The 16,668-nt window shown below is 39.3% G+C and overlaps 1 protein-coding gene across 1 annotated transcript in view; it reads left to right on the forward strand.

The window, feature by feature from the left end:
- Window positions 1-16,668, forward strand: part of LOC108250047 (sodium- and chloride-dependent transporter XTRP3) — a 39,474-nt gene that overhangs the window by 15,544 nt on the left and 7,262 nt on the right. The window contains exons 2-9 of the mRNA XM_017439745.3: window positions 3,723-3,863; window positions 6,167-6,258; window positions 6,352-6,579; window positions 7,653-7,763; window positions 7,874-8,115; window positions 9,160-9,322; window positions 10,907-11,108; window positions 14,653-14,812. Coding sequence (XP_017295234.1) covers window positions 3,723-3,863; window positions 6,167-6,258; window positions 6,352-6,579; window positions 7,653-7,763; window positions 7,874-8,115; window positions 9,160-9,322; window positions 10,907-11,108; window positions 14,653-14,812 — 1,339 coding nt within the window. The remainder of the gene's footprint in view (window positions 1-3,722; window positions 3,864-6,166; window positions 6,259-6,351; window positions 6,580-7,652; window positions 7,764-7,873; window positions 8,116-9,159; window positions 9,323-10,906; window positions 11,109-14,652; window positions 14,813-16,668) is intronic.

Raw genomic sequence — 16,668 nt, forward strand, 5'->3', positions numbered from 1 at the left:
GAAAGAGGTGTTGTTCAGCTTGTAGGGCACCACAACTGCTTCCACCCACCTCCATCATCATCATCATATGAAATTACTTTTTGTCACAACAAAAAATAGTGGCTGGTAAAATATTTGAGTGGCTGGTAAAAAAAATTTGTCCACTAGCCATTATGGCGCGTGGACAAATTTTTAATTTCCACCCCTGCATATATGTGAGGAAGATGCGATGTTTAAAAGTACATGCCACAGAGTTTTTCAACATTATAATAAATCTGTTGCAACCGGCTGAGGGTCACACTGCGGATGCTGAAGTATTGATAGGTGAAGATGAGATGATGTTCTTTTTTTCTCACAGCCACTTTTGGCCGTTTTCCACTAGCGCCTCTACAGCGCCGCTCGACTTGGCTCTCCGCAGTTGCAAGGCTTTTCCACTAGCAAGGATTCATGGAACCAGCCCCTTTTTTACAACATACTTCACTGTGGTTACAAGTGTAAGGGTGCTGGCCTGAAAACGCGCCACCTAAAGGTTTTTGGTCAGGGAGTGGAGTCACTGATTGCATCACAAAGGCCATTCTCTAACAACAACTGGACCTGCCATTTTTTAATAATTCACCGCAGTGACTGGACATATTTTCAAGTTTTTAAAGAACAGTAATGGCAACACCGAAACCAACAACATGGTCCAGTGCTGAGGTGCAGGTGTTTTTATGCTTGGTGGCCGATGACAAGATTTAGAGTGAGCTAGATGGAGTGACTCTGGGACTGCCCAAATTTATGATGAACCCATCCACTAGAGTTGTTACTGAAATGTAATGGAAAACCACCTAAACTGTGTTGAACAGAGTTGAGCTGCACTGTAGAGGCACTAGTGCAATGGTAGGCAACCCTGGTCCTCGAGGGACACTATCCTGCACATTTTCCTTGTTTCCCTGCTCCAACACACCTGATTCAGTGGTTAAATCACCTCTTCATGTTCTGCAGAAGCCTGTTAATCACCCATTGATTCAAATCAGGTGTGTTGGAGCAGAGAAACAAGTAAAACCTGCAGGATAGTGGCCCTCGAGGACCAGGATTGCCCACTCCTGTGCTAATGGAAAAGGTCCAGATATGTCTGGTAGATACACAGAAGGGAGACAAGATTTTCATCTCCAGATTTATGCAGTTCTAAGTCTATTTTCCTCCATCAAACTAATTTGAACTGGAAGATTGATACATTGATTTATTTTGAGACTTACTGATGTACTGGTGTGGTGGCAGAGCACCAGCAAGAAGGATCGTTTCCTGACCTGGGGCCTTTCTGGGTGGAGTTTCCATGTCCTCCCTGTGCTTATGTGTGTTTAATCCGGGTACTCCAGTTTCCTCCCACAAACCAAAAACATGCATGTTAGGTTCATTGGTGACTTTAAATTGTCCCTATGTGTGGGTGTGAATGCTTGTTTGTCTCATTTGTCTCTGAGTGTCTCTGTGATGGACTTGCAACCTGTCCAGGTGTCCCCTGCCTCTCACACAGTGACTGCTGGAGACAGGCACCAGCTCCCCATGAACCAGAAAGGAGAAGGATGGATGATGTACTTGTCTGTGATTCATTCAGAATGCCATTTTAAAAGTTCTTGGCCCAATTTGAACCATTTAGGGAAACTGCTGCTGTCAGATTGGAGATATTATCGTAAACTTGTTGACTTTATGAGAGATTTTTCTGTGTGTGATTGCTTGTACACTTACACTTACACTACAAACTAATCTTTTTGTGAATCAGCTCACATGTTCTATCATGAGAAATAGCTGCTGGTATTTTGATTTCCTGTGTGGTAATTATGTTTACTGAGTGGGAGGATTGTGCAGGTAAAAAACACTTTTTATTTAAATTGCTTGGTTTCTGTTACCTTGTCATTATTATCTATGTATAAGGAGAATAATGGAGAATTATGTGTTTGAAAACAGCCCTGCTTCACACTGTTTGTAGGTCACTCAGTAAGAGCTTGTACCAGTTTGTACTTTGACCCATTGGATTTGATCCCTTACAGATTGTGGCTACGTGTTGCTAGGGATGGGGTGTGGTGGGGGGCAACCCACAACACCACCCATGTTCTGAGGTTTTACAGTTTTTCCTGCCAACAATGATGTACTTGGTGTGTGCAGACTATATATAACACAAACTGGTCCCAGAATAGTTACAAATGTGTATTACATGATTTGCAAACTTGTGCATATATCAGCTCTTTGTGTGCGCAGAGTTTTTGGAGTATGATGGGGTTTTTTTAGGGTTTTTTTATTCCAGCTTCTTTCATGGATTATAATGTTTATATTTTATGGTTTCTGTAGTTTACAGTTTAGTACAACAGAAAAAAGAAACAAATGTCAAATGCTATTTTTTAGTTTACTTTTCCACAAACAATAACACTGACAAAAGCAGAGACTGAAAATCAACCACCCCTTGATAGTAAAGAGGTTCTAAGGTAGCAGGTCATTCATAGTGTTAAGTCTTATTTATCCAGTTTAAACTAAAGAGTGTCCTACCAAACAAAAAGTCTGATAAACTCCAAAGAAGAAAGATAACTCTCTTATGTTATAATAATAGTCCAAAGGAAGAAGGGCAACTCATAGGTGGAGCACACAACAGCACTTCACACATACATACAAAAGTTTGTGTCTGTGACACACCTTGATGCATTTATTCACTAGAGCGTGTGTGTAAGGCACGTGACACACACACACAAACTGACAGCTAGCTAACAGCAAGTTCTTGTGAATATCAAGGTGTTGTACATTTTGCACTCAGACTGCCCGCTTGGTGCCGCTTGGAGCACAGCAACACAATGTTTACTGTAATCACTGTAACTAAAATTATATGAATATACGTTTGAGTATTGGTGTGGTTCTCCTCTAAAACACTCCTCTTTACTTCAGTGTGGGATAAATATGAAGGCAGTCGTTGCAGAACCATCAGTGGAAAGAGTCTAAAATCTTCAACGAACAAACACTTTTTCTCCTCCGATGCCAGGGCTTTTCTCTGATCAAGTGTCAGTCACACGTCTGGACAAACTAGCCTTTTTACGATATATTCCAGTGCTATGATCTGGGGTTGCTGCAGTTGGTCAGGTCCAGGTTCAGCAACAGGATGAGCTCAAAGAATGAGGTCAAAGGTCAGCTGACTACCTGAATATACTGAAGGACCAGGTTATTCCATCAATGGATTCTTTCTTCCCTGATGGCACGAGCAGATTCCAAGATGACAATGCCAGGATTCATCGGGCTTTAATTGTGAAAGAGTGGTTCAGGGAGTGAGAGACATCATTTTCACACATGGATTGGCCACCACAGAGTCCAGACCTTAACCCCATTGAGAACCTTTGGGATGTGCTGGAGAAGGTCAGACTCTACCATCATCATCAAGATGTTGGTGAAAAATGAATGCAACACTGGATGGAAATAAATCTTGTGACGTTGCAGAAGCTGACTGAAACAATGCCACAGAGAATGTGTGCTGTAATCAAAGCTAAAGGTGGTCCAACAAAATATTAGAGTGTGTAAGCTTTTTTTTGGTGCTGACTCTTTTTTTGGCCAGGCTGTGTATATACCCAACAGAAAAAAATAAGTCTGCCACCTAGTTGTAGCTTACCTAAACCATTTATTTATATTTATACAATTTTACAAAACCTAGTAAAATAAATGCATGCCTAATTTTTATTGTTACAGTTTTAAAGATTTGTTGTGCTCTAATAGTTTGTTGCCTCTTTCAGGTGGGTTCTTGATACCCTATTTCCTTATGCTGCTTCTGGAAGGTGTGCCCTTGTTCTACATGGAGCTTGCCATTGGTCAGAAGATGCGTTTAGGCAGTATCGGAGCATGGACTGCCATAAGCCCTTATTTAGGAGGGCTTGGTAAGTTGTACTTCAATGATTGCACTCAACGCACTGAATATAAAGTGATTAGGAGTACCATTGTCTCTCTTCTACATAACAATGAGGCAGGAGATGATACAAACATTGTTTATAAAGTTCTCCAGATTTTCCTGTAATCTTTAAATTTGTGTCAAGAGCTTTTAGTTGCTGTTTTGCTAGTTTTAACTATTAGCTACATGTTTGCTGAATTTGGCTTTTAAGTATTTTTTTACTAATTTGAACCAATGACAAATAATCTATAGACATGAGACGCCGCTCTAAAGACTCAGGCTGATGTGCGCCGAAAGTGATGCCATCTTGCTTTTGCAAGTAAGATGAGCCCAGTTGTACATGTACTCTATCACTTAAGTTCACAGATATACACTCTTATTGTAATAATAACCATAATAATAATAACCAATAATTTAACAGATAATAGTAATAATAATGTTATTATTATTATAAATAACCACTAATTTAACAGGTAAATCAATTCAGAACTATTTATTTCCAATGACATCCTGGTCAAAAGGAGCAACAGAAGTCCACAAACAGCAATGATACAAGCAGAAGATACAAGATCAGCCTTTTTCAGACAAACTATAAACAACTGAAAAGAATAAAAAGGAATTAAAAAATATCTTTAAAAGGATTGTGAACAATAAGAACAGTGACAAGCTTTTTAGAGTAAAAACAAGTACAGAGATCAAGTGAACACATAACCTTTTTCAAAGACAGAAAATTATTGAGTTGATCTTTTTCCATTTTCAGCAGTTTTGAACAGTAAAACCTTGGTCAACTTCTGACAAACAGACGTTTTTAAGTTTCAGAGCGTTCAGCCTGGTGAGCCTTCAACAGCTTCTTACCACCTGTTAAATTAAAATAAACTGATTTTAGATGGGATTATAGTCACTGTTGTTTTACTGATACCTTCTAAGTTCTATCATCTGTATATTTAAAAATAGACTTTTACAAAACTTTAAGTACAATAAAAAAAAAAACTTGTAAAAAGTCTATTTAAGTTTTAAAAGTTTATAATACTATAATAAAGAGAGTTGAGTAACATCGGCTTCAGGGTCACTTGATTGTGTTTTGTGTTAGATAAGGGATCACATTCATTAAGTCAATTCAATTCAGTTCATTCATTCATTAATATTTGTATACTGAGTAGATATGTAATATATTATACAATGACATAAACCTCTTAATTTTCATGTAATATACATGAAGATGTCCCATTTAATGGCCTACCTGCAGGTGATTCCAGCTTTGCTTTGAGCTCCTCAGCCCTCTCAGGCTCAAATTAAGTTTTAGTAACAGGAAAAATCAAATATTTATTATCATCTGAGTAAAATAAGGCTCATAAAATATGAATGTAGAGTAATTAGGTATATGCAATTCGTTGTTGCAAATCTGCAACGTCTGCCTTGACAGGGTTAAACAGATTTGTTATATTTTTATTTTTTAATTTTTTAAACAATGCTCCTTCTGAATTCATACAGCTAAGCTTTCAAGGACCACTGTTGCTGTGGTGTATACAAATTTGCTCTCTGCAATGAGGCCAGTAGGGATATTTAGCAGTTCTGCATTGACATCTTCTGGCAGACCTTCAGAGGGTTGTTCATCACTTAGCTTTGGCAAAGGGTGCAGGTCACTCATAGTTGGTCGTGATCTTCAGTCTCAAGTCAGCTGTCCTTGTATTCAGTTACCTAGGGCTTTTCAGTGGGGCCTGGTACCCATACTCAGATGGTGGAGATATTGCTGTATCCACCCTGACCTGCTGTTCTGCTGCATCTTATTCTCTAGGTGTGACAGCAGATTCCTCTTGCTGAGGTTGGAATACTGGATTCAAAGTTGTTTCTGAGCTGGATGTTAGGTTTAAACATTTCCATAGTTCCCCCATCGTTCCCATCTAGTCCCTCTCTCTGGGATTAGTCATATAGTAGCATTCCAGCAGTGTTAAGTTCTCTGCTCTTGTACATGACTGTCTTGTTCCAGGAGCCCATTTCTCATCAGAAAATCCTAGTTCCCCAACATCGAATGCGAACCTTGTTAATCTAGGCAAGGTCCTAGCCAGAATGGCACCATTTCTATGTTCCTTGCACCGAGGTTGCCCTGAGGTTGGCTGCATCAGTTGAATCAAAAAAAGAAAACAAGACTTAGTTCTTCATTTAATAATGTTTGATTCAGAGAAAAATCTCCAATCACTTTTTCTTAGATTTTAGAAAGTTTGAAAATATGTTTTTATTTGAATGACTCATAATTTTTAATGGCTTGTATTCTTTTTTTCTTATTTGTTTTAGGTCTTGCTAGTGTTGTGGCATCCTTGTATCTGTGTCTGTATTACAACATCATCAATGCATGGAGTTTCTGGTACCTCTTTCATTCATTTCAAGTGAGCACCTACATATTGAATTGTTGTGATTTTCTTATGTCAGATGCACATTCAGACTGTAGAGTAATCCATCTGTGTTGATTCACATCCCAGTCCACCCTGCCCTGGTCAGTTTGCCCCATAAACTCCAACCGGACAGGACCTATAGAGGAGTGTGAAAGAGCTACACCCACCCAGTATTTCTTCTACAGGGAAACACTCAACATCTCCTCCTCTATTGAAGAAAATGGAAGTATTCATACAGGCCAGGCATTGTGTCTCCTGCTTGCATGGGGGATAACTTATCTATTCATTGTCCGAGGAGTAAAGTCAACTGGGAAGGTAAAAAGAGCCCCATTAACTGATTCAGTATACTTTATATACTGGTTATTGTTATCTCCGGCCACCAAAGGCAAAAGGTGATAATGTATTTGCCTGTGACTGTGTGCATTTGTCTGTACTATTAACAAAATATCTCATGATTTAAAAGAAACTCTTAGAAAATGATCACTGGATTGACATCTACAAATAACCTTTGGAGTCAACCTGTTTCAAGATGGCTGCCACAGCTAATCAACTTTATCCAACACAAAACATGGCTATAACTCAGTCAGTTTTACAGACATTAAGCTAAAATGCGGTGTGTTAGTGTTATCCTCAACACGTCCTTTGGCACTAATACACCTTGCAGGATCTCATCATATCTCAAGATTGCACAAATCATCATTTACAAGTTTGACTAAAACAGCTCCAACAACCTTCTCAACAGAAGGCTATCTTTGGCATGGTGTGGGGGAAAGGAGGCAAACCCAGAGCGCAGACTCATTTTGAAAAAAAACTAATTTATTAAAATAAAAGAAAACCAAAAACAAAACGCTGACGTGGCAGCAGGAAGGAAACTAAATACAAAACAAACTAAATACAAAAACTGAACAGACATGGGCAGGAGACGAGCAGAACCAGACATCAGGGAGAATAGACCGGCGAACCAGCGAGAGTGGAGGAGATGACCGGGTTTTAAAGACAGAGGGTAATCAGGTGAAGTGGGCACAGGTGAGTGATAACGAGGAGCAGGAAAACAAGTGACTGACTGAGGAGGGGTGAATGATGACAGGAAACAAAGACACGAGGAACAAGGACCAGATTAACAAAGATAACTGAAAACAGTAAACTCAAACTGAAACATGAAGACAATAAACTGAATACAAAAACCCAAATCCTAACAATCTTAATCTAAACCTCTGTCAGGAAAGACAGCAGGTGATATTATTTAAACTTTGTTTTTCATAGAAAAGGTGAAGCGTACAGTTATTACCCTTTGACTATGTAACAGATGTCAATGTTATGATGACATTTTATTCCCTACATCTTTACATCTGAGTATGTTAATGAATTGTTCTCTATGATTTTTGTAGGTTGTGTACTTCACAGCAACGTTTCCATACGTTGTTCTGTTTATCTACTTGATTCGTGGCATGACTCTTCATGGAGCTGTTAATGGGGTCATATACATGTTTACACCCAAGGTAAGATCATCATGTGGGAAGTTAGGCTGTTCAACAATTTTTACTTTTTAATACTTGTGGTGTTGGAGTACAGGCTTTGCTATTTTTTATGTGCATTTCTGTGCTTTTAGATGGAAGAACTTGCCAAACCTACCACTTGGATTAATGCAGCCACTCAAATCTTTTTTTCTCTGGGTTTGGGTTTTGGATCGCTCATAGCTTTTTCCAGCTACAACCAGTACCACAACAATTTTGAGCGCCAGGCCATCATTGTCTCTCTTATAAACAGTGGAACCTCCATCTTTGCCGCCATTGTCACCTTTGCCATCTATGGATTCAAGGCGACTGTCAACTATGAGAACTGCCTGGAGAGGTACGGGTGTTGTGTTCAAAGGTGTGGTTAGTCTGACACATGTAGATACACAGTTTATAGCTATATTGTTATTATTACACATGTATGAACTTTATTCTCTTAGCCTGACTCGGGCCTTATCAGTTGTGATATTGTTTTTCAGGCTTATAAAACATATTTTCTCAAAAACAACATACTATTGTGAAAGAACACTATATTAGCTCATATTAAACCCCTATCCTTTTGCATGACATTGTTTGTTTAGTTTGATTTCTCAAATGATTTTTTGTTGATTTTTTTCTCAAATTCATATTGACAAGCCACAAAGTTTCTGAGAGTGTTCCTTGGACAGAACACACAACTTGTCCCATCAGCTTTTTGTTCATAGACCCACAATGAAGCATCCGAAGAAAAGAACCCTACATATATATACGTACAGTGAGACATGGAGGAGGCTCAGTTCTGTTCTGGGGCTGCTTTGCTTCATCTGGAACAGGGTGTCTTGAATCTGGTTGGGGTACAATGAACTCTTAAGACTATCAGGGCGTCAAAGCAAAATGGGTTTCCAGTGTCAGTAAGTTTGGTCACAGTCACAGGTCATGGGTTCTCCAACACACAGCTTAAAAACACCCAAGAAGAACTCAGAACCAAACATTAGACTATTCTGAAGTGTCCTTCTGAGCCCTGATCTCAATCCTGTTGAACACCTGTGGATGAGCTGAAACATGTAGAGTAGAAAAGGACAGCTGGAGCAGTTTGTTCATGAGGAGTAATACCTGTGGACAGGTGTAGAAGTATCAGAGACAGTTACAGAAATCACTTGATTGCAGTGATTGCCTCAAAAGGTTGGGCAACAAAATATTAAAGGTACCATCCTTTTTTTCAAGACCAGTTCCATCAAGTGTGTTATTTATTTTTGCATTGCTTTTTACTTTTAAAACCAAAATTCAAAAGCAGTGACCGATTTTTTTTACATGGATGTAAAATTTGTTTCAGCCCAGTAAATGAAAACTTGTAAGCTGGACTCTTGCATTTCAGAAAAATCCTTTTTCTTCCTTTTTTTAGGACACGCACTCTGCTGCTGAATGCCTTCAGCCTATCAGAGGACAGCATAAATATGGACAATGTTTTCGAGTGGATTGAGAAACTGAACACAACCTATCCAGAGCAGTTTGCTGAACTTTATGGCAAACTGGAAACGTGCGACCTTGAGCAGGAACTAAACACTGTACGTAGTTCTACACACATAAAGCGTTGATATTTTTTACTGTTTAACCGAGAAAAATGCAGTGTTTCACTCTTTAATAGAGATATTCCTGGCAGTGCAATATGATGTTCATTATGCTGCTGCAGTGGTTGACACTGTTGGTTAGAAACCTTTGGGTTCTCTTTCTGTGTGGGGTTTCTCACCTAAATGCACTGATTTGTGGAGGTAAAGGGGATTCACATAGAATTTATTATTGTTAAAAAGCAATAATGTTTTTGCTCATGTCTGTGTGCGTTTGTTGCTTAGCAAAATATCTCATGAACCACTGACTGGATTTTAATGAAACTTTTAAGAAATGATTTTTGAATGTACCTCTACCACTGATTGAGATCTAGAGCCCAATTTAGGATGGCTACCACAGCCAACTCACCTTGGAATACACAGAACTTGCTTTAATTTAGTCAATTTCACAGATTTTGAGCTAAAATTTGTTGTGGTAGTAGCTGAGAGTCATTCTCAGCACACACTCTGAGCACTAAATGATCACATAAGATCTTTTTTTAAAACTTTGATGTCTTCACCCCTGGAGCCAGGTCCTTTGAAGGACTGTCAGTCTATATATGTTTGTGAAGTCACAAAAAACAACGTACAAATGTAAAATATCAGGATCTGGGTTTTCTTTGAGTTTCTTTTTGTATTTAGGGTTATTGTTTTTGTGTGTTTGTGGTTATGAGTTTGGATTTATTGTTTCTTTTATTTTGTAATTTGGTCGTCTTGTCTTAGTTCAGGTTTTGCTCCTTGTGTCTTTTGTTTTTCTGTCATCATTCACCTGTCCTCATCTTATCATTTGTCTGCCTGCCACGCCCATCTTCACCTGCCCCAAGTTTGTAATCACTCACCTGTGCCCTCCTGCCTTTAAAACCTGGTCATCTCCTCCACTTACTCCCTGGTCTGTTGTCACTTCAATGTACGGTCTGGTTTCCGCTCAGGGCTCGCCTCTCGTGTTCGCTTCAGTTTGAATTTTGTTAGTGTTTTGTACTTAATTTTGGTTTTCTGCCATGTCTGTCAGCCTTTGTTTTTGTTCCTTTTTACACAGCAACTCAATTTCCTCAGAAGATTTGAGTATTATAGATTATTAATATTTTTGCAGGTGAGATTTTTACATGAAAGTGCCCATTTTTTCTACAGGTTTTTCATCATATTTGTCTTAATACAAGGACCTTGTTCAGAGGGTTGCTGTGCAGGTCTTAGTGAAGAACCCTCGATGGACTCCGATTTCTAAGTTGTTCCCAGAACTTTCTACTTTCAAGCTGCAGAAACAAAACATTCCAGTGATGAACAAACACTTTTGTTCATAAAATCCTTCTTGTTCAGATGAACTGGTGATGAGCCACAGAAACACTTTAATTATCTGAAAAAAATGTAAACCTATATTTCTAACACGAGTCTAACCCCCTGACTTTTTGTAAATTTATAACCAATCCACAATGTAAGGCTCATATAGAAAGCTATAGTTAATTTGATCCTAAGACAGCAAACAAGTCCCTGCTACTTAGGAGAACAATATTTCTGACTAAGTTCTTTTCTGTCCTGGGTGTGTTTCAGGCAGTAGAGGGGACTGGTCTGGCCTTCATCGTGTACAGCGAGGCCATCACGAACATGCCGCTGTCTCAGCTGTGGTCCGTGCTGTACTTCATAATGCTCCTGCTGCTGGGAATGGGCAGCATGCTGGGAAACGTCACTGCCATCATCACCCCACTACGAGACTTCAAGGTGGTGTCCCGCATAAGCAGTGAGCTCTTTAACGGTAAGGTGAAAGCTCTTTGTGTATAATTCAATAAGCAGACAAGGCTGATGAGCAATGAAATTACCTAAAAACAACATATTATTACACCCAATCTACATCCAAAAAGGGTTTAACATTTTATTGAACTGTCAGCAACACTATAGCAAGCATTATCGAAAAAGATATACATCAAGTATAAAGGTCAACACTTGTGTATAAATAATTCACCCTAAACCCTTTGAACGTTATGGAAAACTTAGCTCTCCGTCCCTCCCATGTATTCAGCTTGAAATCATCCAGTTTGTCCTCAGATTTGTCCCAGCAGTTCAATGTGACACAAAGTAGATAATCCACTTCATCGCCAGGCCACAGAAAGGATGTAGTTTTGCTCTTGTTTTTACTATCTGTCTGTTTCTTCCTGTTGTCACAGTTTGAAGCGTCTGCTCCACACTCTCTTTTCCTTTATTTGGTGTATTTTTGTGGCAGCGTTACAGTGCTGCATACAGTGCTGGCGTAGTTACTACGGTGTTTGGGTTTTGTTCTGTGTTTCTGTGTAGATGGAAATATTTCTAGAACTGGTGCTGTGCTTTTGAAACAAGATTGCTTTGGACAGACATCATTCCTGTGTGGGCGGGGCGTTAGGGTCTGACTTTTGGAACATTTTTTTCATGTCAGTTTAAAATAAGATGATAATAAAACCACATTTAAACTTTCATTTTCCTCAGCAAAACAAAGATTATCAATGTTCAGAACAGTGTGGGAGACAGTTGATTAAAGATTGAAATGTGGTTTTGTTTTAACGATAAAACTAGTTTCAAATACAAGTTGTTTGCCATGGTTGCTGCATATTGTGTTGTTGGAGTCTATTGTATAGGGTGACGATTGTTAAGTAACACAGTAAAAATTAACAGCTATATTTAGTCACATTTAGCTCCTCATAACATTGAAAATAACTTTTTCCATCTCATTTATTTAATAAAAAAAGTTTAAATGTTTAAAATATGAATCCAAATGGTAATGTTAAAAAATATTTTGTGTTAAAATTAAGCATAAAAAATGTGGATACTGTAGGGCTTTCATGGTTGACATGTCTCTTCAATGTTGCATGGGGAACTGGGACAACTGTCAAGGTATCACACTTCTCAGCCTCCTTGGGAAAATTTAGTCCAAATTGTTAGAAAGGAGACTTTAACCGATTGTTGAATCTTGGATTCTGGAGGAGGAGAGTGTCCTTTGTCCTCATCGTGGACCAGTGGACCAGATCTTTACCCTAAGTAAGGGGGTCCTGGGAGTTTGACTCTTCAGTCTACATGTTTTGTGGATCTGGAGAAGGCTTTTAACTGGGTTTGCCGAGACATTCTGTGGGAGGTGCTGCCAAAGACATTCAATCCCCGTATGAGCAAGGCAGGAGCTGCTTCTGCACCCATGGCACAAAGTCAAGCTTGTTCTCAGTGCTGGTTGGAATCAACCAGGAATGTCACTGTTCTCCAATCCTGTTGGTTGTGTTCATGGACAGGATGTGCAGTTGTTGAAAGGAGGATGTCTGGTTTGTCTCTGCTTTTTGCAAACGATGTGGTTCTGTTGGCCTCTTCAAGCAATGACCTTCTGTGTGCTTTGGGATGGCTCAAAGCAGAGTGTAAAGTGATTGGAATGAAAGTCAGGTTCTCTAAGTCTGAAGCCATGGTTCTTAAGGAGGAAAAGGTGGAATGCTCCCTCTAGGTTGGGGATGAGTCTTTGCCTCAAGCGAAGTAGTCCAAGTATCTAGGAGTCTTATTGACAATTGATGGTAGGATAGAGCAGCAGATGGGTCAACCGATTGGGGCGTAATCCCCAGCAAAGAGGGAGATGCTTTGGTCTGTTGTGGTAAAGACATAATTGAGTCAAAAGGCAAAGCTAACCTACGGTCACGAAGTATTGTCCAAAAGAACAAAATCCCAGATACAAGTGGCTGAAATGAGATTCCTTTGTAGGGTAGTTTAGACTGAAGGTCAGGGGCTCCACCATCCGTGGGGAGATCACAGTTCCTCAGAGCTGCTTGCCTGTGTCGAAAGAAGCCCGTTGAGATTGTTTGGGCATCTGATTAGAAAGCCCCAGGATGCCTCCCTTTGGATGTTTTCTGGGCACATTGGCCACATTTAGACTTCCCATTTACCATTCAGATTTAAACAATTAGGTTTACCTTTTTACATATAGATTAGACAGTAGATATTTAAATGTAACTAATATTTCAAGGTCAAAATCTAGCTGTAAATCTTTGACTGCTTTACTTTACAATCACTGTCTCATACCAACATCTACACTGTTTCACTGTGTCTGGTCACATACGATGTGTACCAATTTTAGACCAACATTTTCTCACCGCCATTCATTCCACAAACTTGGAGCTGGAAGAAACTCATGTGAAGTTGCTGATATGGGTTTAGTTTGGGTTTCACTTCTCTAGAACAGAAGACTGAGGTGTCCCAGAGAAACCACCAGTGAGAAGAAGTGCTAGAAGGTGGTGGGTGAGACCATGGGTAGATGCTGATATTCAGACAATACCATAGGCTCATGGAAGAACTGAGACAAGAAGATGCAGTGCCTCAATGTCACATGGATAAACAAAACAACAAGACAATTAGACTGCAGCAACATAGCTTGCCCCATGCTAACACTACAGTATTCTGTAACCTAGAATGAGTATACCATTAGGGCGACCTGGGCATGTACTCAGGGATATAAAGAAGGTCCTTAGTAATGAGTGAAAAACAAATGTTTATGCTTAAAGGGCTGTGAAATTAATCAAATTTGAAATTTCTATTTCAATTTTTATCACAAAAACAGGATAGTTGATAAAAAACGGTTATTGTTTAAAATATTTTGCCATATTCTGCTTTGCAAGCCTCCTGAGCTGCACAAGCTGCAGCTAAACCTCAAAGGAAAAACTATGACATTGTCAACAAAACAACAGAAAATCTTTTTTCTCTCCATCAGAGTCAAATACAGTCAAACAGGACACAAATAGCATACAGCAGTTTTACACTGCATTTACTTTAGGCAGAATATTTATCCTGCCATGGCTGTAATGTTCCTGTCCTTATTACATCATAAATTAAATATGTCACAGGCCTTAATCTTTTACATGTGCTTAATTTCTTCACATTTTGGCTTTTGTAAAAAGAAAATACACAAACATATTTGGTAAAATACCAAACACTGACAGTAGCAGAAGCTTAAAGACAAAAGTAAAAAATTGTCTTGTGACAAAAATGTCAGAAGTCTTCCTGCTTAAAGTCATCATGCATTTGATTTAAACGTTGATCTTGTTTCTAAATCATTATGGAAAGAGTTTACTATTGAAGACAGTAAATTTGCAGTATGATAGGTGGTGTTGGTCCTGATGAAGGCTGGATGTCTGCTTGGGTCCTGGCACTTGACTGGAACATATTTTTGTGGGTTAGGTGACTGAAATGGTTTTATTTTGTTTTTTATAAAGTATCAGATGTGCATAAGAATAAAAAAAAACCACTACATGTAGAAACCAGTTATTGTTGCTACCGATTATAAGAAGTGTTTTTTCTTCCAGGTATAGTCTGTTTAGTCTGTTTTCTACTGGGTCTGGGCTTCACCACCACTTCAGGAAACTATTGGTTCAGCATATTTAACGACTACGGAGCCACTTTCTCCCTCCTGTTCATCGTCCTCATTGAAATCATCACCGTCAGCTACTATTATGGGATCAAAAGGTTGGTATCACTGCGGATGATAGAGTGTCTGTTGTTTAGCTTTGAGTTGGTGAAATGCGTGGCTTCTGTCACATGTTAAAACTGATTTAAAACATCTGCACACCAACAGACCACCCACTGCATAGTTTATAAAGGCTACTGATTTATTCAGAATATAAACACACAGTTGCCCAGTTGCCATCTTTAAATACCCACAACTCTTAACACTTGTTCAAAAATACATATACCAATGTTTGAAATTATCTTAAAAGTAACCTGAAATATTAAAACTGGATATGAAATTATGTATAAAAAATATAAATAAATATTAAACATCAAATATTACATATATCACACAAATATATTACCGTATTTTCCGGACTATAAGTCGCAGTTTTTTTCATAGCTTGGCCGGGGGTGCGACTTATACTCCAGTGCGACTTATTTGTGAAATTATTAACACATTATTACGGTACGGTATATCATTTCACATGTTATTTTCACACCAAACCGCAAGAGGGCACTCTAGGCCTGTGTTGATAATTTCAACACAGACGGTAACCCCCCCCATTATTATTGACACAAGTGGTAACTTATAAAAACTACTGAGAAGGGCTAAACAAAAATGGCACCGAAAAGAAGATCATATTCTGCAGATTACAAGCTGCAAGTAGTAAAATATGCAGCCGAAAACGGTAATCGAGCAGCTGAAAGAATGTTTGGAGTTAGCGAGAAACTTGTGAGGGACTGGCGAAAAGCCGAGGTTAATCTTACTGAAATGAAGAAAACAAAAAAAGCCAATCGCGGGCTAAAAGCTAGGTGGCCACAGCTGGAGGAACGAGTTCGCATATGGGTGCTTGAACAACGTGCTGCCGGGAGAGGCTTGTCAACAGTGCAGTTGCGTCTCCACGCCCAGGTATTAGCCAAGGAGATGAATATAAATGACTTTGCAGGAACACCTTCTTGGTGTTATCGCTTCATGCAACGCAATCGCCTCTCTATCAGAGCAAGGACAACGATGTCCCAAAAACTGCCAGCAGACTTCCAAGTCAAGGTCGACGGTTTCCGTGAGTTCATTGAGAAGCATGTAAGTGAGCACAACGTGACACCGGATCATATTATTAACATGGATGAGGTCCCCCTCACGTTTGACATTCCCATGGGCCGAAGTGTTGCAGAGAAAGGGCAAAAGAATGTGAATATAGTAACAACTGGTCATGAGAAATCACACTTCACAGTGGTGCTGGCATGCTGTGGAGATGGATCAAAATTGCCACCAATGGTCATTTTCAAACGAAAAACCATGCCAAAAATCCAATCTCCCTCAGTTGCAGTCACCGTGAATGAGAAAGGGTGGATGGATCAAGAAATGATGAACTTATGGCTTACAAAGTGCTACGCTAAGCGTCCGGATGGCTTCTTTAAAGCACGCAAAGCTCTGCTTGTGATGGATAGCATGCGAGCGCACATCACACCACAGTTCAAAAATAAATTAAAAAAATTCAACTCCATACCTGCCATCATCCCTGGAGGTTTAACCAAAATACTCCAGCCACTTGATATCTCCGTGAATAGGAGCTTTAAGGCAGTCTTGCGTAACCTGTGGGAGCAGTGGATGATGGATGGAGAGCACAGCTTCACGGCAACCGGGAGAATGTGACACGGATGGTTAGGTAAACTTGTTAGCATGTTATTTATGCTATAGTTATCTGAATAACTCTTCATATGTTATGTTAACATACCAGGCACGTTCTCAGTTCATTGTTTGTGTTACGTAAGTTACGTAACGTTAGCATACAATTATTCAGCCTGTTGATGCCGCTATTCTATTTTTATTTTAAATTGCCTTTCAAGATGACGTGTTTGTTTTTGTTGTT

This window comes from Kryptolebias marmoratus, linkage group LG16, assembly GCF_001649575.2.
Source record: "Kryptolebias marmoratus isolate JLee-2015 linkage group LG16, ASM164957v2, whole genome shotgun sequence".
Lineage (NCBI taxonomy): Eukaryota > Metazoa > Chordata > Actinopteri > Cyprinodontiformes > Rivulidae > Kryptolebias > Kryptolebias marmoratus.